This window comes from Heloderma suspectum, chromosome 4 (genome assembly GCF_057233095.1).
Source record: "Heloderma suspectum isolate Gila_16-S chromosome 4, 16-S_ref, whole genome shotgun sequence".
Taxonomy (NCBI): Eukaryota; Metazoa; Chordata; class Lepidosauria; order Squamata; family Helodermatidae; genus Heloderma; species Heloderma suspectum.
In genome coordinates this window covers 79,965,611-79,992,917 of record NC_139461.1, presented here as the reverse complement: position 1 = coordinate 79,992,917, position 27,307 = coordinate 79,965,611, and the positions used below count along the sequence as shown (strand labels likewise).

The window sequence follows — 27,307 nt, the reverse complement described above, 5'->3', positions numbered from 1 at the left end:
TTCCTCCATTTTTTGTGTTCTGATTTTGGATTATAAGCCTGTGAGCAGGGACTGTTTATTACTGTCTGTGTTGATCTTATTCAAGCTGCTCCAGGAGCCATTTCTGCTGAAGAGCAGGATGAAAATGTTTAAAATATTGCTGCCTCCATATTTTCATCATTTTGGGTTTCTTTATCATTGCTTTGGAATACTGAAGCCTTTAGAAATGTTCATAGCACATTCTCGGGCTTTTCAGTTCAGGCATTAGGGCTTCCTTTTTATAAAACTAAACACACACACACACACACACACACACTAAATTAACTTAACAGTGCAGTCCTATCCATGTCTACTCAGATAGAAGCTCCTCTGAAAAGTCCCAGGTAAGTCTGTATAACACTGCAAGCTAATACATAATACTTAACACCAGGATTCAAATCGCCATGAAAAACAAATATTTTCAAGTCTAAAAGGACACATGCTTCAGGTATAATTCCATAAGATCAAGTCAAACCCACTCAAATCCATATTACCCTGATTTATTTCCTTTACCATTGTTCCAGATACATTGGTTGGAGTGATGTCTCAGAAAATCGGAGGGCTGCCTGCAGAATAGACCATTCTAAGGATTGTCTCAAGTGCAACTCTACTTGGATCTTACCACAGCAGTATGCCCCTATGATGAGTGGACAAACTGAACCCACCCCTCAAATATCACAGCTTTTTAATGAGCTTCCAAGTGGAATAAATTTAGTTTAGAATATTATGTGTCCAAATGAAATGCAGGGGTGAAAAAATGTGTTTGTGGCCCCTGGCACTGCTCGATGTGGCCCTCAGGACCAAAAAGGTTGTGCACCCCTGCTGTAAAAGGAATGCTGTCCAAGAAGTTGCCATGAATCCCTCCCCACAAGAAGCAATTGAATGCAGGGTTCGGGAAGTTAGTACCCGTCAGCCACGCTGTAGATTACAACTCGCATGGGAGGAAGAGCTCCAAAGGCTTTATAAGTTACCATAATACATATTTTCAAAGCTGGGAGTACAGCAAGCCACCCAGCATCCCAGAAATTTTTCCAAGGCTTTATTTTTCCACAGACAATTTCCAGTTTCGTAAGTTCATTAGTAAAAATGAATGTATGTCAATTGCAAATACAGCATTAGGCAAGCTTATTAGTTTCAAAGTTGTAATTAATGTTTTTCAGGTGATTATTCCCAGCATACATATACGTTATTGAAATACATATATGTCTCCAAGTTAAGTGGAACTAATAAAAAACTTAAGATGCCCCAACAACCCCAGTGGAAGAGAGCTGAACTCCATTAAATTAGATGAGCGGTTGTCAGTATATCATGCAAACTAATTAGCATGTCAATAGTTTTTAGTACCTGTGTTTTTTCTTAAATTTAAACAATGTAAGGGAAGTACATGCTATTGCCTTTAAATGTTTACAACTATTACAATAAAAATGTCTACCTAATATAACATTTAAGAGAGCAATCCTACAGCCCCTAGACAGTATCTGGGGGGGCCGTAGGAATTTTCAGATTCCTGGATCCGAGGCTAGAGACAGCACTCCAACCTCAGACCCAGGAGTCCAAGCTCTCCACCCCCTCCTCCTCACAGCCGGCATGGAGAGAACCATGCCAGCTGCCTCTACAAGCTCACAAACACAAGCTCATAAGGAGGGAAAGTGGATGTTCCTGTGGGCGTGGAGGGACTGGAGAAGTGGGGATACAAGCTATCTCCAACCATCATCAGCCTCTGTCCCTCCCCCTCTCTGAAGGCTTCTCTAGATGGGCAAAAACACCTGTCTAGCTAGAATGCAAACTGGAAAGCCTCCAAGTTCGGAGGCTTACGAGTTCCCAGGACGGATCAGATAATATTGCGCCCTAAATCACATTAAATGTGCTTTAATTTTTTCCTCAAATATTACAAGTCAAAATACTTGTGGTGTATTGGGACAAAAAAATAACATGGGGTACTTTTTTTAGCTTCACTGTTTACTAAATGTAAATAAAATAAGCATGCTAGATTTGATCACTCTCTAGACATCATGAAAGGAGTGATGGAAGAATACAAACCGAATGATCTTGATCCTAGAAACCATGAAACTTGAAGGCTGGGGAATGTCTCTTGTTTTGATTCTATTAAGTAGTTTTGATTCCCTGCCTGAAGATGTTAAAATCCTGTGTACCACAGAGCACAGGACCACCATTTAGTTATTGTATGAATTGAATTGGTTGAAGAAGACTCTTCTTCCAAGTGGACAGGGCTTTCTGAGAAGTGAGGCATTCTACTGTTTTGAATTGACTGTATATGGCTCTTTCACATGAATGTATATGCAAATCATCAAGATAATAGCCTCGATACAGCACAGCGAGAGAAATGGATGGAGACCGTTGAATCACTCAATTTTAAAACATCTAGTAGAGAAGCATGGTCATTGCTACGGAAATTAGGGGGAAGTAAGAAGAAAATAAATGATAAGACACACATTTCAGCCAATAAGATCACAGCACATATATTGTCTACATCTAGAGCTACAAGGGACAAAGTCCAAATAAGACAAATCAGACAAAAACTTAGTGCTCTTAAAACTACTTGTCCTGAACAATCTGAATATTCACGCCCTTTCCCCCCCTTTGAAATTGCTAATGCACTCAAGGATAGAAAAGCCGGCAAGGCACCTGGACATGATGGTATACCTCTTGAATTCCTCCTGCATTGTGGAAAATATGCAAAAAGATGGTTGGCACAATTCTTTTCAGATATTATGGAAACACATATAATACCACACAAGATGAAGCAAGCAAAAAACATTGCAATACTCAAACCAGGAAAAACAAATGAAAGAACTATCGACCAATCGCACTGCTAAGCACTGTCTATAAGCTTCTCGAAAGGCTTCTGCATAATAGAATCAGCCAGAAGATACTCCAGATAATTCCAGTGGAACAAGCTGGATTTCACTCCGCACGAAGCTGCGCTGACCAAGTGCTTTCACTAACAACCTATACAGAAGCAGGATACCAAGTGAAGCAAAAAACATCAGTTGCTTTTATAGATTTAAGTGCAGCATATGATACAGTGTGGAGACATGGACTACTTTATAAATTAATACAAGTAACCTTACTTACTTATACCCGACTTATTGATAATATGCTTGCTGGAAGAACTTTCTCTGTGCCTATAGGAGAGGATACTAGTGTCCCTAAAATTTTAAACAGCGGACTACCACAAGGCTCAGTTCTTGCACCTCTCCTTTTCAATCTATACATAGCTGACATACCACACACAGTCGAGGAAGTTTGGCTACATGGATGATTGGGCTATAGCCACACAACATAAATCCTTTGAGACAACTGAAGATGTCCTCACTTCTAATCTAGACATACTGGATAAATATTTCTGTAAGTGGGGGTTACAGCCCAATCCAACAAAGACGGAAGTAACATTCTTCCTTCCACCTTTGTAATAGATCAGCAGGCAGAGAACTCAATGTTCAATTTAAGGGAAACCGGCTCAATCACAACATGCATCCCAAATATCTTGGGGTCACAGTGGATAGGACACTTTCCTATAAAGAACACTTGATGAAGACTGCTGCCAAACTGAGAAGCAGAAATAACATTCTACACAAACTATGCAGCACTAGGTGGGGCTCAACAGCAGATACACTGAGAATGACCGCACTCAGTCTGGTTTACTCAGCAGCAGAGTACTGTGCCCCAGTGTGGCTTAATAGTCCGCACACGAGAAAGATCGATACACAACTGCATGAGTCAATACGTATTGTTAGTGGGACGATACGATCTACTCCCACATACTGGCTGCCTGTTTTGAGCCATATACCACCTCCGGATGCAAGACAAAAGAGCGCCCTTCTTCAAGAATACCAGAAGATTACTGACAATCTCCAGCTACCAATATTAAATGATGTAGCCTACTTGGAGCGAAACAGGTTAAGATTGAGACATCCAGCCATTTCTACTGCTAAAGCTCTTCTAGAAGATGATTTCAATACCCACAACACGTGGAAACAACATTGGCTACGAAACTGCCCTCCACAATGCCGAAGCTTGCCCTGCATCTTGGAAAAACCACCTGGATTTGACCAGCCCCATGCGATATGGACAACCTTGAACCGAATTCGCACTGGTCATGGTAGATGTGCAGATATAAATGGGGCAAAACAACATCATCAAATTGTGATTGTGGGGCTGAAAAACAAGCTATCCAACATATAGTGACAGAGTGTCAAAACCGAGCCTACAGTGGAGACTTTGCTGATTTCCTGGCTGTGACAACTGAAGTAAAAAACTATATCTGTAACCTAGACATACGTTTGTAATATTCCTGTCTATATTTTACATTTTACTTTTCATATTTATTATGCTCTATGTTTTTATTGTAATGCGATGTAAATGTGCCATACGATAAATAAATAAATAAATAAATAATCAAGATAATATATAAATGCACCCCGTTCCCACAACTGAGCTATAATCAATACATTGTGAATGTCCTGGATAAAAGAGTGAATGTCCTGGGTAGAAGAAAGAAAACAAGACAAGATGCTTATGATGCTACTTGATAAAACAAAACCAAAGATGTCCCCGGTATAATAATCTCCCCTGTATAATAATCTCATCTGTATACAGATGTCCCCTGTATAAGAAGGTAAGCATCCTTCAGATCTGTTCATACCATAAAATGATTCAGTTCTATCATGGCCACTGTTGCAGTTGGGATCTGCGTAAAAGAAGATCTGAGTCCCATACATTTAGGGTTTTCTAAGGACAATATAATCCAGGCATTACATCCTTTTTGGAGACAAATGGAATACACCCTCTTGTCTAGTGGCACTGTCTCTAGGGCCTGTAGTTGCAGCAGCTCAATGATTGCCTTTGGCGTCAGACCCTTTTTTGCTATATCATCAGGGACAGGGATTATACAAAGTTTTCTTTGGGGAGCTCTGCAAATGTTATAGTGTATAACCTGGTTTTCCCCACCCTTGTGCCTTCCAGATAGTTTGGACCAGCTACCATCAGCTGCAGCCAGCATAGCCAATGACCAGGAATGCTATGCGCTGTAGTCCAAAACAAGTGGAAAGAACCAGGTGGTGGAAGGCTGGTGTAACCCTAGGAGATAGTATATATAACTGATTTACACAGACCACAGTTGAGAACTGACACAGTCTCCCTTCTCATGGGTCCTCTGGAAGGCAGATGGGACCAAGTCTGTTGCCTTTCTTCTAGGGGTGTTGGCGATACTGGCGGTGTAGTGACTAGGACCTACTCTAAGTCCCTTGGCCCCTTTAGGCTTGTATCTATTCTTACCTTAGCTTAGTATCAAGTTTGGTGATATGACTGAGAGGTTAAAATGTTGATTTAGCTGGGAACTAGGTCTGCAAAATCTGTTTTCAAGTTGTTTTCTGGTAGACTTGAAAACTCGATTTTAAAAAGGCTAATAGCAGAGCGCTATTTTTCTCTACTGGATCTAAACAACTTTGTTGAATGGCTCACAAAAGATAAATGTACCTTATGAAAGAAGGAGACTACTAGGTAAGTTCAGTGCATCAGTTCTTGAGGGAAGGTTTGTGATTCTTGTAGTTAATACTCCTCTCAGCCTTGGCTTCTCAGCTCTCTGTGCCATGCTGTCATGGGCAAAGAGCAGGCAACATAGGCAAGAGTTGCTATATCCAGCAAATCAATAAACCAAAAAACCCCATATCTGCCATAAATCTGCATTGAAAAAGAAGGTAACCCACACACTGCACATATTCTTGTCATTTCTACAAATTATTTGATAATAAAACAGTCATACTTTCAATTTAAGTATAATACATAGATATTCCTTCTAAAACGAGAAGCCAAGGTTGAGAGGAAGTTAACCATTTACAGTCCACTGTCACTGGCTGTATTAGTAAAAGGTTTCAAATCAATCAAAGACACCTGGGCTATAAGAAGTCTCCCTCAGCTTTTCAACCATGCATCATGGAGACTGACATATGCTGTGAAAATCACAGGATTTTCTTGGGACAAAGATTTACCTGGGGCCTGTAACAGCAAATCACAATTGTCAAGCAGCTACTGTGACCAATAGAGGGCAACTTAAAAATTCTACATTGTTATTACTTATGGTTTTCCCACAAAAAAGGAATTACTGTATTTTGATTATTAGCTATTGTTATGTTTTGTAAGCTCCTTTGAATGTCTCCTTAGTTGGAGGGGGAAAGTGGGGTAAAAATTTCGTTAATAAATCCATTCTGACATTTTAGGTTTACAGACACCCGAGATTCACATACTGAACCAGTTTCCTACCATTCTTTCATAAAAATTATAGAAGGTACAGAAACAATTATGGTTCCTGTAGACACTGGTGAAGTAATTAGCACAACAATGAGGCAACAAAAACTGGAGGGTTAAGAAAAATCCCAGATATATAAAACAACCCTCTCGTAAATCTCCTCCACACCACATCCCCAGGTCAGTGCCCTGAAAAAGGATGGGGTGGTTGGAGAACAGAGTTTAATTTACAGAAGGGCTCAGTTAAAGAATTTGTCATCAGACAGAGCCCTAGAACATGTGCAATAATAATTAAGTGCCACAGAATGTTAGTTTCTTCATCAGTACAAATAATTTCTATAATGGCTTTCTCCACAGACAAGTACTCCATTTAACACATTTTGTAGCTCCTATTCATCTTGTATAACAGCCATCTCCAACCTGGTGCTCACCACGTTTTAGACTTCAACACCCATCAGCCACAGCCAACAAAGCAAATGGTTATGGATGGTGGAAGTTGTAGCCCAACGCATCTGGAAGGCACAGGGTTGGGGAAGGCTGTTCTATAAGAAGACTGACAGATCAACATTTTCTTCAGGTACTAGGTGGTATGGCATCACTGCATGTCAAAAATAAAGGTGAAACTGTGTATTGCAGAAATAATACATAATTGATCAGAATGTTTTTTCTTTACTATAGGCACTCAGTCTAAAAGCTGAAAAGCACATTGCTATTTTAAAATGGGCAAAATCATGAAGGAAACAAAAGCAGATTAACAATGAAGATTTGTAGACATAGAAATATTTGGGTTGCACTTATCCCCAAATGTCAGCTTAGAAGACAAGCTATGTGCGCTCATGAAAAAGAACAAAGCATTAGAGAGCTGTTATTTTTAATTAATGGTGTTATGATGGGCTATAATTTACAAAACAACAAGTTTGGGGGAAAGCAGGTCATCTCATTTGTGATACCTGTAATACCTGTTCCTAAAGCTAGCTCTTCAGAGCTAAACAGTATACACTAAACCAAGCATGGGAAACCTCTGGCTCGTGAGCCAGATACAACCCACAGGGTTTCCCATATGGCCTGCCAGATTCTTTCACAGGCCCCACTCCCTCTTCAGAGAAGGAAAATACTTTATCTCCGATCAGCAGCTGATTGGATATCACAGCTTTTCCCTGCCAAGGAGAGGGGGCAGGGCCTGGGGTGGAAGCTGCTCAGCCATTCAGTCCAGCTTGCTTCTGAGACTTGTCCTGCTTACTTCAGAGCAAATGTGTAAAGGCTTGCCCTGATTACGTGTGAATAGATATGCTGCTCATGCTTACTTCTGAGTAGACATGCAGAGGCCTGGCATTTGAGATCCTATTTGAAAGTGCTGCTGAATGATTCACTCCTGCTTACTTCTAAGCAGACGTGCAGAGACCTGTCCTGCTTACTTCTAAATTGGCTTAAAATTAGTAAGAATCCCATTTTGGCCCCACCCACAGATGGAATATGAACTTGAGCACACTCCGGGAGAGAGCAGAGGACAGGAAGGCCTGGCGTGCTTTGGTCCATGGGGTCACGAAGAGTCGGACACAACTTAACGATTGAACAACAACAACAGATGGAATGTGGCCCCCAAGACCTTTTCCAGATTGGAATTCAGCCCTTGGACTGAAAAAGGTTTCCCACTCATGTATTACACTATTATTTGTATAGAAATTTATTTCCTGCCCTTCTAGTGTCCATGCACCACTCAAAGTAGCTCAAAACAATTTAAAACCACAATAAAATTCAAAGTCACACATTCAATAAAAAACAACAGAGAATAAAAATAGAGATGCAGAGATCATAGACATGATCTTTAAAATTTTAAGCCAATTTCTGAACAAATCAAAGACAGTAGAATTAACATAGTAACTCTGATATTTTAAAATTAAGCTGGTTTCTTTTTTCAAATATCTGAACAGTTTGAAACACTGGAAGAAACATTATGAGCACAAACACATTAAATGTGATATTATCAGACTTAAATTTTCTTTGTGTCTATAAGCTAGGTATGAAAATGCTCTATACAACTTACTTTACCAAAGACAAAACAAAAACCTATTGCTGATTGTGACTTAACTAAGAGTCCCTTTAAGGCCGAGTCCCTTAGAAGTCACTGATTCCAGGCTTTTCCCAGGACTTCCCAAAACACCAGCTACCAAAACATACTAATTTATAGAGGGCAATAGGACTCTCCTTTCATATCCTTAGTGCAAGGGGTGGATCTGAAGACTGGCATATTTCAGCCCCATGTGGTAAAGGTAAAAGAGGAGAGTCCTACTGCTGTCTTTAAATCAGGAGAGAAGCAGCTTGCTGTTTGTTCCTTTACACAACCTTTCTCCTGGATCAAAAGGAACATTTTGTGTACCAGATATCGCATTGTAATACAGCCCAGATTCTATAGGTCTCTCCACAGCAGGTTCAGTTAAGTTTGACCTGGCAAGCTTCAGAGTAACACAGTCTTCATCAGAAACTTCACAGATTTTTGCATTTTTGTTGCCTACACAATCGTTCACAGTCACAACAGAATTTCTTTGTAAGTCCACAGCTGTTTCTCCAGAGCTTGCATCCTTCTCAGCTAGGTTGGATGTAAAACTCTGAGTGGTAAAGTCCTTTCTCTGTTCCCCAACAGCAATGTCATTTTCTACAGTCTCTGTATCATAAGGTTCAAAGAACTCTGCAACTCTTGTAGAAATGTAATAAATACAGTCTCTTCCATTTCAGGATCTTTCTTAACATGGTCAATTACAGACTCACAGTCCTTAAATTTCCCTTTTTCCTCATATCCAGAGCTTCTGATAACCCAATGAAAACAAGGAAATTACAGACTAGGTTAGCACATGCCTCAGCAAAATCAGGTACAGTACCTCACTTGGGACTGACTCTTCCCTGTCTGGTGAACTCTTATCTTGAACGCCTCTTAGTAGGAATGTACGGATTCCCCACCGTCCATTCTGGTGGGGAATCTGTGGGGGGGAATCCGTCCCACCCTCGGAATCCTCTGGAGCGGCTCTGCTCCGCAAGGATTCCGGGGGGGAGCCCGGCTTGGGGGGCCTTTACTTGCCACCTGCTGGCCAGAGCCGTTCACCTCCTCCCTGCTGATCGCCATTTCTTTAAAAAAAAAGGCGATCGGCAGGATGTGCCCATAGACTTATACACAAAGAGAGTCATGAATCTTGTGTATAAGTCTATGTGTCCATAGGCTTATACGCAAGATTCACGGCTCTATTTTGCATATAAGTCTTTGGGCACATCCTGCCGATCGCCTTTTTTTCTTTTCTTTTTTTAAAGAAATGGCGATTGGCAGGGAGGAGGTGAACGGTTCTGGCCGGCAAGAAGCAGCCGAGTGCCATTCCACCTCCAATTCTCCTGGAGCGGAGGTAAGTGGTGCCGTCCACCGTGGATTCCCCCCGCCTTTTTTTAAGAAATGGCGATCAGCAGGGAGGTGAACGGCTTTTGAATCAGGCCTCATTTGAATCTGCGGTGGATTTCTCCAACATCCCTACCTCTTAGTATGAACTTCCTGCAACAGTCTATTTACCCCTGGTTCCCAGTCACCATGACTGCAAGCCACTTCCTCAATGCACCCTTTGAAGAGGTTTGATCTACCCATTCTCCCCACTACTGAGCATAATGCACCCACTTACAACTCCCACCGTGGCCACTTCTCCTACCAAATCATTTCCAATCAATATGGCAGCAAGTAATTCATCATAGATATCCACGTCCCATGTTTCTTCCCTTCTGAACCCCAGCTTCCTATACAGGAAAAAGACCCCCCACACCAAACTTCAATTAAGGTCTGCTTCTCAGGGAGAATCTGGGTAGAACCCACTAAGTTGCCTTTTACCAGGGTCACCTCAGCACAAGAATTCCTCCACCCCAGAACATCTTGGCCCTCAATTCCCACCACTTCATGGAATTCCTCAGCCAAACCACCAGGGACTGACAATGCCACATTGGCAGTGGAGGGCTTCACAGGAAGAGGTTCAGGAGTTAAGCCAAACCATTCCTACACTCGTGTTTTATACAAATCATAGTCCTTAGCTTCTTCCAGCCACAAATCTCCATAAAGTTCACTTAAATCCCCATGAATCTGACCTCATAGATATAGCATGCATTCATCAGTGGGTATATGATAATCACTGCATACTCTTTCAAAACTAACGAAGAAAGCTTCTATGTTATCTCCTGTGTTGTATGAGGGAAACCTTCCCCTATCAACATGAAAGGAGAAAGGATTTAATTATTGGTATGCGGCAGGTTTGGACTTGGGCTGCACAACTCAATTCTCATCTGTTCCAGTTCCAAATCTTTTTTCCTCAACTCAAGTTCATGTTGCCTCTGAGCATATTTCGTCCTCCTCTCTGCTTCCATATGGACTTTCTCAAGCTTGAACTTAATTCTCCACAACTCTATGGAGTCAGAATTCATTTCTGAATCTTTGCCAGCTCCCTTTAACTTGGATACTTCTTTAGAAGTCATTCTCTAATCATTGGTCTTCAACTAAACCAAGCAATATTTTTGAAAAATCCTTGATTGTAATTGTTCTGTGATCTTTTCCCTTAAAGTTCTGGTCATCCACATGCTGGGTGATTCAAGGGTTTTATCCTACTTCAAAAAAAAATTACACAAATTCTGATTTCATAAATGCAAATCCCACCACTTTGCCACCAAATTGCCCACCACATTTCAGCTTTCAATAGCTTCTCTCCCTCTCTTCCCATTCACAACCTGTCTCTGATTCTACTCACTGACAAACTTAACTCTGGCCCCTAATTCTTTTCACTCTCTCTCCATCCTAACTCCACTCTCTCATTGAGCCAGAAAACCGCGGGTCACTAGCAGGCTGCACCTCCTGCCTCCCAGGAAGAACAACATAACAAGGGGGAAACCAACTTGGTTTTATACATCAGCCAGAGACAGAAAAGCTGAAGGGAGCTTGTTCCACCCCTCTGTGCTAGAAAGAACATGCAGCTCCAACTGACAGTTCTCTGGGACTGCAGACTCTGGCCTCCTCCATCAGCCAGAGAACCAAGGGCCGCTGGGAGGCTACACCTCCTGCCTCCCAGGAAGAACATCGTGACAAGGGGGAAACCAACGTAGCCCAATACATCGGTCAGTGATGTACTTGCTTTCTTTCCCCTCCTTCCTCCCAATCCCTTTTATGTCGTGTCTTTCAGATTGTAAGCCTGAGGACAGGGGCTGTCTTAATATTAGCCTTTGTAAGCCACTCTGGGAGCCTTTGGGGGGTAAAAATGCTATAAATAAATAAATAAATTCCCTGACTTCTCACTATCCCTGTCCTCCTCCTAAGTGACTTCTCCAACTGCCACTAGTTCCACCCAACAATCCACTCCGGTCTCACCTGTCCATCATTCCCTCCATTCACTGTTCTGTTACACTGATATTTAAAAATATTCACATCTTTCCTCAGTTGCATTGTATTGGACTCCAATTTTGTATGAGGTCATTAAATCAACTATGCAACCTGCAGGGTGTAGAATCAGCTTAATACCCAGTTCAACTTCTGTTTATCCAACCTCAGTATCTGTGTTTATCAGCATCAAATGCAGGGCAACATTTTTGGGCCCGTGGGCACATTTGGCAATTAGTAGTAGGCACACTGCAGATGAAAGCATTGGCCTGCAGCCACCTGCCATCTTCATTAACTAAGAATGTCTCTAAGCCCCATATGTGGCCCAGAGGAATTCACTGAAAAGATGGCAGCAGCTAGAGACCCTTACTTTGCTTTGAAGCAATCCAATAAGAAATTTCATTTTTCTTAAAAAAAATTAAAAATAAAAACTGGGAGAGATAGGGCAGCTCAGGGGACACCATGTTGCCTACCCCTGATCTTGCACATACAGACTGTTTATTCAATAAAAAATAAAGTCCTCGCTGTCACTAACAAGTGATGAAGTGGTAAACCATTTCAAAGTGATGGTGCTTACCTTTAAAAGTCTAAAAGAACCCAAAGACCTGAAAGACAGCCTCCCCCCAGCCTGCCTGTCCATTAACATCTTCAAACGAGGCTCTTCTCCAAGTTGGTAAAGTGTCTTACGTATCTACAAGAGAAAGGGCCTTTTCTGCAGTGGCACCCTAACTTCAGTATACTCTCCTCAAGAAGTTTGACTTGTGGCAATGTTAGTTTGGTGTCAGGTCAAGACATTTTTATTTGCCCAGCCATGCTTAATTGGTTTTATGGCCTCTGCTTTATAATTTTGTTGCCCTGTTTTATTGAAAGATATCATGTTTTTAAACTGTATTTTTTTTGTACACTGACCTGGAACCCATTTGGATGATGGGCAGTTCAGATTCTTTAAAATTAAAAATATAAACACATCTTTTTCTGAACTATACCAGTTCAGATCAGTTTGTGGCTCACATGACTATGTTCCTCCTCCATCTGAAAAGCTTCCCTTGACATAGAAAACTCGCATTTTAGGGAGAGAGATATACCTGCCTGGATCTTAAGGTCACCTTCAGAGGCTCTTCTTCAGATGCCCCCACCAAATGAGATGAGACAGATGGCTTCAAAGGAGAAGGCCTTTTCAGTGGTGGCATTCTGGCTGTAGAATGCCCTCACCAAAGAGGCTCTTCGGGCTCCATGATGTGGAGCACCAGGTGAAGGCCTTTTTATTCTTTCAAGCATTTTAGTTCAGTTTTTTTTTTAAAAAACCTATTAGTGTGTTTTAAGATCTTGGCTCTGCTGCTGGCTTTTATTTTGGTTTTTATTCTAGTTTTATTCTATTTAAAACTTGTTAATATTATGTTTTGCTATTATGTTTTATTATGTTCTTGTATTTTAAGATTTTAGGTCTTGTTTTATGAACTGCCCAGAGAGTTTCAGCTACTGGGCTGTAAAGAATGGTAATAAATAAGCATTCCAGGCTTGCCTTATTCCCAACATACATGTTTTCTATCAGAAGTGGTACAACCAAGATATAAGTTTGCTACTTCATATGCAGTTTGTGAGATATAAGCCTTAGGGAAGTTCTACATAGTTTAAAAATGTTATTCATATATAGGTCAAATAACATACATTATGGGTTTGTTGCACCCACACCAGCCTAATAGCCAGTATTTCTCAGAGGCATCTTAAGAACATCTTTGGCAACTGCTCCACATGAAAGCTTGGGCCCAAGGATTTTCCGCAAGTTTTCCCATACCATCTTAATGGAAATAGCTTTTAATGGCTAAGGATAAGAATGTATAGGTCAGGGCTAGGCAATGTGTTGTTTGGGAGCACACTGGTGCCCATGGGCACCCTACTCCTCCCAATTTTTATTTAAAAATATATTTATATTTTCTTACTGGCAGCTGTGATTGCTTCAAAGTCAAGTAGGTGCCTCTAGCTAACACCATCTTAATTTCCCATGAATGCATCTGGGGCCATTACTTGTCCTTTGTGATTAGCTATGTCCACCTATGGCAGCCATTTTATGGCTGAGTCCAAGACAGTTTCTCAGACTTCCAAATGTGCCCACAGGCCCACAACACTGCCTACCCCTGATATAAGGTATTTATTTATACATCACAAGTATACATAACTCACCTTTCTGGTGCTTACACATCCTCAAGATAGCAATTAAACAACAATTAAAACCATAAAATACTGTAAAATTCCAAAATACACTACAATACAAAAAAACAGGAAGGTACAGGAAATAAAAAAGACATTGACGATAAACATTTATACAATAAAACAAAAGCCCACATAAACAGGAAGGTTTTTCCTATATGACAAAACACTAAGAGAGGAAGCCAAATGAGCCTTCCAGGGAAATGAGTTCTATAGTTTAGGTGTGGCCACAGAGAAGGCCCTTCCTGTTGTCTCCATTAGCTATGCATCCACCATCACTGGATCATAGAGAAGGGGTCCTCCTTCAGATCTTAGGGCACAAGACAAGCTATTATGGAAGGAGGTAATTCCTAAGATAACCTGGATCTAAGATATTTAGGTATTTAAATGTCATAAACACTTTGAATTCTGCCCAGAAACACTGGTAAGCAGTTCAGCCCTTGAAGGACATGAGTAATATAATCATACAAACAAGCACCTTCCAGCATTCTTGCTGCTGCATTCTGGACCAATCTTCAAAGCCTCATGCAGAATGTACTGCAATAATCCAGGCTAGATCTAAATAAGGCATGTGTCACCATGGCCTGAAATATTAGAATCTTCCTCACCCCACCAACCCTTTCAAGCTTCTCCCCTGCTTTACTGTTACAATTTCCCTCCCATTGCAAGCAATGGGAGGGAAATGATATGCACCAACTCCAGAGTTGGCCTATGCATCCCAAAATTCCAGAGGCATGTTGGGGGGAATGGTAAGGCTATAGATGCTGCAGATCCAACACTGCCCCTGATCTGCCCCAGACATGTCACCGAACGTCACCATTTTGCCTCCACTAACAGTGACAAGAGCCACACAAATTTCCACAGCAGCTGGGAGAGGCTTTGTGAGGTTAGATCTTTTCCTCCAAGATTGTACTTCTCTTTCTCTGCCCTCAGAAGTGGAGACCCTGAACATCCTGTGGCCCTGGGGCACCCTCACAGGGACCACAGAATTGCAGCCTTAGTGTAGCTTAAGTATTATATTCAAACAAATTCAAAGCTTTGCTTGGAAATTATTTTTATTGGAATACTTAAAAATATATTAAGACATGATCTCTCAGTAATACACTTCTCTTACATTACATAGATGCTAGGAAAAAATGAGAGCACTAAAACTGTTAATGTACTAATTTCAGCATGCCTGAGAAACTGTGTGCATAAATATGTGCACATCCTAGGGATAGTTGCCATAAAAAAATTAATTACAGCTTTGATTTTAGACTTGACTAGTGTTGTATCCATTCTAGTTGCCAAATTTGATTCGTATTCGTTATGTTACTAATTAATGTTATGAAACACATTACTAATAGTGGAAAGCTTTCCACAGAAAAATATAGCAGTAGAAAATATTCCAGAACGTTTTCCACCCCACATCTTTTAGTAACACTTAGATGTTGACGTTAACAAACTACTTTCAAGTGTTGCAGAATACAGAACATTTTTAGAGATTTGGCACAAAAGTGCAATCTGGAAGTTCATAAAGCATACTGCTGCTGCAACATTTTTTCAAGGTCTTTATACAACACAGCCACCAACTCCTCTTTCTTCTCACATGACTTGTATTCCTCCATCTTCGGCATCAAAGAAAGTATTGAATCTTTGAAAATGTATATACAAAATCAAGGAACAAAGTAACCTGAAATGAGTTGAGAAGCTTGTTTAAATTTTGGTAAACTTTCCATTTTCTAGACCTATTGAAGCTGAACATGAAAGTTCAGAATAAGTAGTTATGGATTTTTCAGATTCTAGTTGATAAACTTAGGCTACTATTTTAAAATGCTGTATTGTGCACTGGGGTAGAACAAAATAATAAATAAGGATGACTTAATTTAATCTATCAGCAGTTATGACAACACTTACCATGTACAATGATAAAACAACCCTTAAATATTTCTAAAATTTATGTTGTACCCTTCAGTGTCCAAATTGGTATTCCTAGGGTGGCTTACAAAAAGAGAAAAAATATGAAATGTTACAAAATAAAAATAAAGCAGCACAGCACAAGAATTCCAGTCAATAGTATGATATGCTGTAACTGAGCATCTGAAAGTATCATTACTCCTTAATTTCATTCTAGGTATATAAGATTCTTTTCTACAAGATTTAATTTCTTCTGTTCCCACATGGCAATTCTAAATAAGAATTTTTTATATAATGTATTTAACCCAAATAATAAATGCTTCCTTTTATTTGCTACATTATTGATGGCTTCCATTTCCAAGTCCCCCACCCCTATTTTCCTAACCAGCAAAATATATTTAGGTAGCCTAGAATTCGCTGGATCATAGACATTCGCTGGATCACGGAGAAAGCAAGAGAATTCCAGAAAAACATCTATTTCTGCTTCACTGACTACGCTAAAGCTTTGATTGTGTTGATCTCAACAAACTGTGGCAAATTCTTAAAGAGATGGGAGTACCAGACCACCTTACCTGTCTCCTGAGAAACCTGTACGAGGGCCAAGAAGCAACAGTAAGAACCAGACATGGAACAACCGACTGGTTCAAAATTGGGAAAGGAGTACGACAAGGCTGCATATTGTCACCCTGCTTATTTAACTTATATGCAGAGTACATCATGAGAAATGCTGGTTTGGATGAATCACAGGTCGGAATTAAGACTGCTGGGAGAATTATCAACAACCTCAGATACACCGACAATACCACCCTAATGGCAGAAAGCGAAGAGGATCTAAAGAGCTTCTTGTTGAGGGTGAAAGTGGAGAGTGCAAAAGCTGGTTTGAAACTCAACATTAAAAAAACGAAGATCATGGCATCTGGTCCCATCACTTCCTGGCATATAGAAGGGGAAGAAATGGAAGCAGTAACAGATTTTATTTTCTTGGGCTCTAAGATCACCGCAGGCGGTGACTGTAGCCATGAAATTAAAAGACGCTTGCTCCTTGGGAGGAAAGCTATGGCAAACCTAGACAGCCCAGTAAGAAGCAGAGACATCACCTTGCCGACAAAGGTCTGTCTAATCGAAGCTATGGTTTTCCCAGTAGTAATGTATGGCTGTGAGAGCTGGACTATAAGGAAGGCTGAGCGCCAAAGAATTGATGCTTTCCAACTGTGGTGCTGGAGAAGACTCTTACGAGTCCCCTGGACTGCAAAGAGGTCAAATCAGTCCATCCTAAAGGAAATCAACCCTGAGTGCTCATTGGAAGGACAGATACTGAAGCTGAAGCTCAAATATTTTGGCCACCTAATGCGAAGAGAAAACTCTTTGGAAAAGACCCTGATGAAAGATTGAAGGCGAAAGGAGAAGGGGACGGCAGAGGATGAGATGGCTAGATAGCATCACCGATGCAATGAATATGGACTTGAGCAAACTCCGGGAGAGAGTGGAGGACAGGAAGGCCTGGCGTGCTATGGTCCATGGGGTCACGAAGAGTCGGACACGACTTAATGACTGAACAACAACAAGCCTAGAGACAGCAGCCTACAGCTCCATCTCCACCACTGGATACATATCTAATTATTGCTTTAATAAAATGAAGGCACTGGCCACCACGGCCAATAGTCAGAGAGGATGGGAGTAGGCAATGCTGGCTCCAGGTTTTTTTCATGGCCCTTGGGCAAGACACCCTCAATGGCCCCTTCCCTCAGTGCGTCTACCTTCTCACCACCATCGTCACCAACTACTATTGCTCCTCCTCTCTCACAACTGCTACCACCTGCTTGCTTGACAAGCAGAGATCCAGTAAGCAAGTAGGCACTGGTATCCACTGCCCCTCCTTCTCACCACCATGGTTGCCAGTGAACAAGCAGGTTACAATGGTGAAAAGGAGGGGAAACTCAATGAAGCTCTTGCCAGTGGGCCCCAGCTGGTGTGTAGGCCCTTGGCAAATTCCTGAGCATGACTACCCTTGACACTAGCCCTGGGAGTAGTAACCTAAAATATCCAGGGGGTACCAAGATGCCTACCCCTTAGAGATTTTAATATATTAAGCAGTATAGAAGTATTGTTAATAATGGTAATATAATACATTTTATAAATATGGTTTTTACCATTATATGTTCAAACCACTCAGTATAGCCATAAGATTAAGTACCACCGAAGACAAAAATAAAACTTAGAATTCCAGAGAGACACTATTAACCTCACAAGGTGCACCTAGGGCTACATGAAGCCCACAGGTTTCTTCGCTTAAGATCCCAGACCTGTATTACTAGATTATATAAATTCTTGGATACGTATACATATGAATATATTCCCCTGAGGAAATGGGAGAAGAAGCAGAAACAGCTTGGTGAGCTGCCATCATCTAGCTCCCAGTGGTGGTACCTCCCTCCCCCAACTACCACCAGAAGGGCATCTAAGGAAACACCTTTCCCTAAGGGGATGGGAGAACAAACAGATTAGGCTTGAACTCAAAATAAAAGAAACTGCAGAAGAGAGAAAAGAAAAGAGGAACCAGCCAGCAAAGAACAGGCCAGATAGACCATGGATGCAGTGCATTCCAGAGTTCAACTGATATATTCCAAGTCCCATCCATCTTCTGAGCAACTGAATCAAGCATCACCATCATGCTTCCCCTGTCCCTCCCTCCCAATCCCTTTCCTTGTGTCTTTTTAGATTTTGAGCCTAAAGGCGGGGACTTCAGATTGTGATTGCTGAAAGCCACTCTGGCAGTCTTCTGACTGAAGAGCAGGATATAAATGCTTCGAATAACCAAACAATAAATAAATAAATAATAAATATTCCTGAACAGATATGAATGAGCAAGCAGCTAACATGGCATTTGCTCCAAGAGATTTGGTACACCTGATTTTCCATGTTGAGGAATAAACATGACTGCTTCTCTAACCATTTTTAGATTAACGTGTTCGATGAAACCCCTACCCTGGCTGGTTCAGATCTAGCATTTATCCAACCAGGAAATCAGCATTGCCATAAACTTGTAAGGTCTGGTTTATATATTGCTAATAGTCTATGGTTAATGCTAGAAAACGCTTTCATATGAAGGCAATCCACATAGAGTGGAGTAAGGTTTCAGTGCTTCTACCACAAGCATCAGTCTAATGCACAAAGTATTTAATATGGACAGCTGATGCTGCCATGCGAACACTCCTTTGCATTTAGCCAGATGCATGTAGTGGATATACTTAATATATAAGTATATTAATTTGTCCATCTATCATATGGACAGCCAACAGGCAACGATGGATTATGAGAATATGTAAAGCCTTAGTGTAATTTATATGTGTGTATATATATATATATATATATGCATTAATTTCCCAGATACAAAGACACACATACAAACAAACAAAAAGAAAATTACACTGAGTTTAAGTCTAGATGTTGATAGAGTAGCACATTTAACATATTTTCCCCCTTTACTTTGCAAGCAAAAATATGGATGGAATCCATTGACTACTTGGAGATGTTCTTTATTCTTCATAATAGCCAATTATATTTAGTCTCTTTTCCATAATCTGAGGAAAGGCTTTGACAGATGTTCTTGCATATGTCACTAATTCTTATATGAAATAAAATTATGTCATATTGTATAAAAATAAGATATTTTAACTTTGCCTTTAGTTAATTTAAGTTGATACGTCAATTTTTCTGCCATGGCTATTTGCCACAGATCCATGTACCAAGACTTCAGTGTTAAAAGTTCTGCAGTTTTCCAACTTTTAGCTATTACCCTATGAGCTGCCATCAGCATGAATCCCATCCCTTAGATATCTCATTTGCATTTTGTTCTTCCCATAGTGTTAGAGCCACTGTGACCTATATAGTTTGATGTATAGTTTCCCATTTCTGAAAATATCATGTTCCAAAACCATTACACAACAGGACATGACCGTCACATATGAATATATAAACCTTGCTGATAACGGTTTCTCCAGTGTTTTGTTTTATTTATGTTTCATGTTATTTGCCAGACACACCAGCATAATATACCATCAGTGTAACAATTTTAAAGAATTCTCACTAAAGACTGTTGATATAGTTTTCTTGATTGAGTCACCCATCCCATACATCTTGCTCTATTGTTATCCCAAAATCATATTCCCATACTATTTTCAATCCATCTGATGTACTTGTATCTGTTTCAATAAAATGTAAGTAAATTTTAGAGACGAATCCTTTTGTAAACCATATGTTCCAATAGATGCATTCCAATTGTCATATTTCTAATTATACTTTCTGCTATAGAAAGAAAAAATATCTTCACAAAGAACAGTTGCAATAACCCCCAACTGTTTAGCAGCTTCAAAGTTGATGAGACAGACCGCAAATCTCCCTTTCCCACCCATTTATAGAAAGGCTTCCACATGGCTGAAGGCTTCTGGAGTTTTATCCGCAACTAATTATCAGAACCCTTATTTTTAAAAGAGGGAAAATAAAGGTACAGACAGGGGAGAAAATTGAGATATCTGGTCCACTATCTCACCGAACTTCCTAATAAATGTTTTGCATGATTATAAATCCTAGTTTGTCAAGTATGGCAACTAAGTCTGTGGTCTACAATCACTAAACACACTTCATGAACTGACCACAAAATATGGATAAGGACCAGTTGGCTCTATAACATGCTTTACACTGTGGCCTTCAGTTCTATGATTATTACATGTACACATTTACGACATGTTGGTGTTTCATACCTTGCCATGACGGCCTTGAGATTCCTACATTTATACAATCTGTAGCTGTAACTTCTTTCATTATGGGAACAAAACAAAGGATAAACAATGTCTAAGGGTCTATTTACACTTCCTAATTCGAAAAGCTGCAGTTATGATCAAGTGCTCAAACTGAATCTATCCAAATCTATCCAAAGCTCAGCACATCAAACATTGTGCTTGTTCATATGATCACTGCAGCCCACTGTGGCTTATTCAAGCCACAGTGGGTTGCAGCACATGCCAGCCACCATTTTGAATATGCAAGTTACAGCAGGCAGATGCCATGGCTTGTCGTATCAAGCAAACCTGGGCAGCGTGGATTATACGAGGGTTAAACAACTCTTGGAAAACCCAGGGGTTATTATAGGGTTATCTGAGGGTTGCTGAATGCTCGCATAATCCACACCATCCCCATTCACATATGACATGACCCCGCCACAACTTTCACCCACTGTGGGCTGCAGGCATCATGCAAACCCAGTCAGTGATTTTAGCACTATTAGGTGCTACAGCAACACAACTTATTTATTTATTACTGCATTTATATCCCGCCTTTATTCCTCTTGCAAGGAACCCAAGGTAGCTTACATTATCCTCCTCCTCTCCATTTTATCCTCACAACAACAACCCTGTGAGGTAGGTTGGGCTGAGAGTGTGTGACTGGCCCAAAGTCACCCAGTGAGCTTCCATGGCCGAGTGGGGACTAGAACCCGGATCTCCCAGCTCCCAGTCCAACACTCTTGCCACTACACCACACTGGCTCTCTTTTGTATTGGTCTAGACTGACATTTAGTTGTCAGTCTAGACTCTAGACTGACACCTAAATGTCAGTCTAGACCAATACAAAAGTGCAGCTGACATGGACTGAAAGGGTCATGTGAATAAGCCTAGTAAGAAGTTCAAATTCTGAATCTTCACTCTTTTGTAACACAGTTAAATTTCCTATGCAAACATCAGGACATATTTAGTGCATACAGTGCCACTTTTATTTGTATAGCTATATTTCAATATCAGATGACTTTACAGGTACCTGCCTCTCTATCCAGTTTATAGATGTTTAAGTTTTGTATACAATGGATCCCACAACCATTGACTTCTTAAATTTGACATAATCCAATCTTTTAGAATAAGGCATGGTTTGCCAAACACTTTATTCAAAGGGACTCAGTCGTAGAACCCTGTCTTTATTCAGGATCCAAGCCAGGAACAATATTGAAATCACTTCAGTCCTTTAAATAGCTATACAAACACCCACCACTGACCTCCAAGCAACCCACATACATAAGGCTCCCATGCAGCCCACATATGTAATGCTCCCACATAAGTCTCTGACCTACTGCTGGGAAGCACTGTGATAAAGGGTGCATTTTAGCTTAACAAGCCCTTAAAGCAGGGATGGGGAACATGTAGCCTCCCAGAAGTTGTTGGACTACAACTGCCATTATACTTCACCATTGGCTATGCTGGCTAGGTCTGATGGGAGTTGTAGACCAACAACATCTGGAGGGCTACACATCTCCCACCACTGTCTTAAAGACAAGATTTAACCACTGAGCAATTCTGAACAACCTTTATTAGGAAAGTTGTGTGAACTATGGAGAAATTAGAACGGCATCTTTCTAGGGAGAGTACTGACATAAGCAGTCTCCTTTAGAGAAGGAACTGGCGACTAACTGAAGAGACTCACTTGATTTATCTGCTTAGTTCAGAAACTAAAACACTAAAATATAATTGTACAGTACAATCCTATACATGTCAACTCAAAAGTAAGCCCCACAGAGTTCAATGGGACTTACTGCCAGCTAAATGTGTAGGACTGCAGCCTTAAAAAAAAAACATCTGAAGACTGTTGGAGTCGGTGGTGTCTACAATTCTGGTACCACCATTTCTACCAGTTTTCCATCATGTTTTGCACTAATGCATTTGCATAATCCCACATGTAAATGAAAAAAGTTTGGTGGCATTTTTGTTTTGTTTTACTTTCAGCACTGTAAGTCGGCTTAATTGTCCTTTGCACAGCACAGGTAATACATTAAATGAGCAAACGGTGAAAGTTACTGACACATTTTCAAGAAACCGGGGGGGGGGGGGGAGAGGAAACCAAAGTAGTCACATTTCCCCTTTTAAGGAAGATACAGGTCTTTGCACACCAGGATTTCCTGGGTTATAGATGCAGCACATTCACTCTAAATACCTCTGAATACTACTGCTGCCTTTCAAATAGTGAAAGCAAAGAAACGGTATAACCTAAGACATATGAGGGGTAGGAACGACAGCCTCCTGGAAAAATATATCTCGCACACCGCCCTGAATTCACTTATTGCCCTCCATCAAGCATGCAAGGAAGCAAACGTCAGCAGACTTTTAAAAGAAAGAAACAAGGAAGAATTCTTCTCCCCAACCTCCTGTTTATGTTTATCAAGGAGAAGCCCATGCAACTTACCAATAAACAGTCCGAGTTCACTTCAGATTTGGGGTCCTTTATCATCATTCCGATTTTTTCAAACCGAGACTCAAAGCTTTCTCCTGTCGACATGGTGCTGAAGAGATGGTCGCCTTAATCCACAGAAAAGCAAAAACAAAACAAAGAAGGGGGGGTGCTCCTTGAGCTGGTTCTCCTAGCTCTCCTCAGAGGATTGGGGATGCGCTGGGGTTCTGTTGCATGCTCTCCCCGCCACACATCCTCGCGCGAAAGCGAGTTAAAGCCGAAAATGGGAACAGAGGGGCTACTCCCTCCTGGGGGAGTAGTCTTTCCCGCTGCCCCTTCACTTGGGAGTCTCTAGGCTGAAGCTACAGCCCTGCCAGTCTTCTCTCGTCTCCAGCCAGGGGCCCCGTGTCTCTGCAGCCACATTTTCCCCAGCGAGACAGTCGCCCTGGCAGCCAGCGTAGCGGTTCTTCCTCCTCCTCCGTGCCAGCTACCCAGCAGCAGCTTCTTGAAACGAGGGAAGGCAAGAAAAGAGAGCGCGAGGCCTACCATGAAAACAGGAAACTTTCTCAGCGGAGCGTCAGCGGGCTGCTCCCTCCATCGGGCCCGAGGAAGTGCACGGCGTCGCTCCCTGCCCAAGCTGCAGCGGGGGCAGACGGGAGGGTGCCCGCTGCAGCATAGGCCGCCCTGGCCCCGCTTCTCCGAGATGGGGGGCGGGGGAGAGCGCAAGCCTCCGCCTTGCCCTCCGGATACGCGCGGCTTCACCAACGGCCGCGTAACGGCCGAGGCATCTTCCTCCTTTCCTTCCCGCGGCCGCCCTCTGCCCCGGCTTCGCCTCTCTCTCCTTCTCCTCGGGTCCCCGCGGCCGCTCGTCACAGTCGCTATGTTGCTCTTCCCCCGCCCTTTCTTTCCCGACAGGAGCCGCGCTTCCTGCACTTCACCAGGCTCCCAGCGTCGGGGAAGTTGGTTGCGGCTCGGCCGGGCTCCACTCCGCGACCCGGCCCCGTCCCGCAGCTGAGGGGAGAGGAGAAGAGCCGCCGCCGCCGCCGCCGCCGCCGCCCGTCCTCCTCCCGACGGTGAGGAAACGTGCACGAAGGCAAGAGAGTGAGGCCTCCAGGCGGCCACGGCTGCTTCAGCGGCTACTCAAGGAGGGCAGAGTCACACAAATATGTCCGCCTTCCTGTTCAAACAGACTGAGGAGAGCGGAGCGAAGAGCGCATGCGCCTCAGGATGGGGGCGCGGAGAGCGAGGGCCGACTTCACGCGCGCGCGCCCCTGGCTCGCCTTCCGTGCTGCTCTGTCTAGACTCTCCTCTGTCCGTGTGCCGCCGCCGCCGCCGCCGCCTATTAGCGCTCGAGTGAGCGCGAGCGTGACGGCCGGCCGGCCTGCCCGCCGGCGCACGTGGAGCGTTGAGGTAATGCTAGGGCCGCTGCCTGCGAGTAGCAGCGGCCGGGAAGGCGCGGGCGGCGTTTTGCAGCGCGACAAGCCGCACGCCCTTGAAGCCGGAGCGCCGCCTGAAACGACGGGTGTAGTAGGCATTTCAGGGAGGCTGTGCCAATCCGAGACTGCTCAGCGGTGGTTTGTGGACGGAGGATTAGAGGCTGAGGTTGTTGCTTCGGAATGCGTTCTTGGTGGAGTACGTCCTACCCACGCCAGCCTCTAGTAAACAAGCGCTTCGGCTGAAGGATGGTGATCGCGTTGAAATGTTCCATGCGCATTCTGGGGTTTACGATGAAATACGGAAGCTCGGTACATCCCGCAGTGGCTTTACCTCTCATCAATCTCATAGTGTTTTCACACACTTGGGGCACAATCCTATGCATGTTTAGCTAGGAAGAAAAACGTTTTTCTTTCTGAACATGCATACAATTGTTCCCTTGGGTGGCAATCCTACATATATTTAGTGGGCACTATACATTTACTGTGTAGTAGGTCCACTTGAACTCAGTGGCACTTCTGAGTAGACATTCATAGGATTGCACCGTGACGTATTTACTGTGTTGTATGATGGAGCCATTGGAAGCTGCCTTATACTGAGTCAGCCCCTTGGTCCATCTAGCCCAGTATCATTGACACTGGCAGCAGCTCTCCAGGGTACACAGACACACACCCTCCCTCCACCCCACTGGGTTTGCCCATTTTGTAGGCCAGGGATCCTCCCTGGGATTTACCAGGAGGGGACGCTCTAGCAGCTGCACCCTCTGTGGCAGACCCTCTGAGTGCAGCTGCTAGAGTGTCATCTAGCGGACGTTCTAGCACAGGAATGCAGAACCTCTTTCAGCTTGATGGCCGAATTCCATTTCAGAGACGCACTCGAGGGCCACATTCCAGTGGTAAGCAGGGCCAAAGGGCAGAGCCAAAAACATCAACACATTTTAGCTTAAAGTTGTTACTGCCTGTAGCTAAGCCTTAGGGGAGGCATTTCAACCTTTTAGAATGGGGAAAAAACTGCACAAAAACCAGGAAACTACCAAACAATTGGTGGTTGGGGGAAAGGGGTGGGGCTCTCTGGAGAACTCCAGAGGGCCAGCTTGGGGCCCCATGCAGTTTAGGATTCTGCACCCCTGCTCTAGTTGCTGTGCTCAGGCAGCCAACCATAAAGCAGTGTCCTCTCCAGGGAGTCCTCAGGGAGGACCCCAGCAGCCTGCAAAATTGGTGGCAGCTACAAATTGACAGTGGGGGTGGAGTGGAGTGGAGTGGAGTGGAGTAGGGCGGGGCGGGGCAGGGCAGGGCATGGCAGGGGGAGGCTAGGGAACTTGGTGGACTGTAGGACAGACCCCACCCCAAGGGCTGCATGCAGCTCATATGTTCATTACAACCCAAAACAGTCCATTACTCAGTTACCTGAAGGACCATGTACTACCCTAGGAACCTGCCCAGGCAGCTGCGATCAGCATTAGAGCTCATTGCTGGCTACCTACTGCCCTGCTATAGCTGGATCAGGCTCAGCATTAGGTTAAACTAAGGGGCAATCCAAAAGCAAATCAGTAAACAGGCAGTGGTCAAAGGCACAGTGTTACCAGGCAAGAGGGAGAGATCCAACAGAAAGAACTGAGGAGCAGCCAGGGTCCAAACACAGATAAGCAGTTGGATAAAATATGCAATCCAAGAAGTAGAGGCAAACAGGAGCCCAAGGTCAGTAGCACAAAGGTTCACAGAGCAAGGAACAAGGCACTGAAGCTACTAGAAGATATTGTTTCTAGCAATTACTAGAGTGATACTGAAGGCTTATATTACCAGAACTTCCTGAGCCCCACCCAGGGCTCAGGTGCAGTTTGTTACAGGTCCTCTTGCAAAAGTTCTATTCCTAAGGCCTTGCTGCAAGCAGGCACTTCTTCATCCGGCCATGGTCTGAGCCTGAACCTTCAGGCACCGGTGTTCTTGGGGGCTGGGTGGTTGATCAGCATCTCCCTCTGACTCAGAAGCAGAGTGTCCCACCTTTTGAGGGGGAAGATCTGAAGTCCTACTTCCTGAGGGCCCAGGACCATTTTGGACAGCCCCAAGATCCCCTGAAGTGTCTTGTTCCCCGGGGACATCTGGCTCAGAAGGCTCCAAATCTTTGTCTGGAGACTAAGTGGGCATGACACCTACCTTGTCTACCTGTAGATGTTGCGCAGATATTGAACAGTGGGAGCGGCTTTTCTGTGGTTTGCCCCAGAATAGTACTGTACCTGGGAAATGCACTGGGGGCCTTTGCTGTTATCTTTCAGGCAAGAAGACAAACTCTGCCTGGTATAGTTAGGCAGAGTCTGTTGTCTTCTCTTGGGCTTTTAATGGGTAGTTTAATTTGATTTTCTGGATGTTGTTTTATTAACTGCCACTTTCACTACGTTACCTTTCTTTGCTGCCTTTTTAATATAGTTGCATATAATGGTGTTTCTGGTTTTAATTACTGTTTTCATTATAATTCACTAATATTTTGTTAACCTTTTAGGGTGCCAAAAGTGGGAGAAAGGCAGTACATACTTTTTAAGTCAAGTTCCCTGGCTGTCTGAACATCCTGTTAGGTTTAAGGATCCTGTTTTGCTTTTTGCTTTAAATATTCCTAGATATCATATTAGCTTTTTAAGGCACAGATAGCAAAAGGAACACAGATTATAACATGAATTTCTAGGAATTTATTTAGGTATTTAATTTATTACATTATTTATAGCCTACCTTTCTGTCCTGTGAAGTGGTACCCCACAAGTCAGCTAACGAATGACAAAAAGTTAAACATAGAAATCAGGTAACTATTGAAATAAAAATTAAACAATTGAAATTGAGCTGCATAAAAATAAAGCCAGCAGCAACAACAAAACTAATTGTCAATGAAGCAAACAAATAA

General features: G+C 42.7%; 1 protein-coding gene across 5 annotated transcripts in view; it reads right to left on the bottom strand.

Annotated features, from left to right (window-relative positions):
• ROCK1 (Rho associated coiled-coil containing protein kinase 1) overlaps nucleotides 1-24,183 on the bottom strand; it is a 129,154-nt gene extending 104,971 nt beyond the window's left edge. For all 5 annotated transcript variants that reach the window (XM_084849731.1, XM_084849733.1, XM_084849732.1 and 2 more), the window contains exon 1: nucleotides 23,000-24,183. In XM_084849731.1, coding sequence (XP_084705857.1) covers nucleotides 23,000-23,092 — 93 coding nt within the window. In that variant the 5' untranslated portion in view covers nucleotides 23,093-24,183. The remainder of the gene's footprint in view (nucleotides 1-22,999) is intronic.
• Between the last annotated feature and the right edge of the window lie 3,124 nt (nucleotides 24,184-27,307).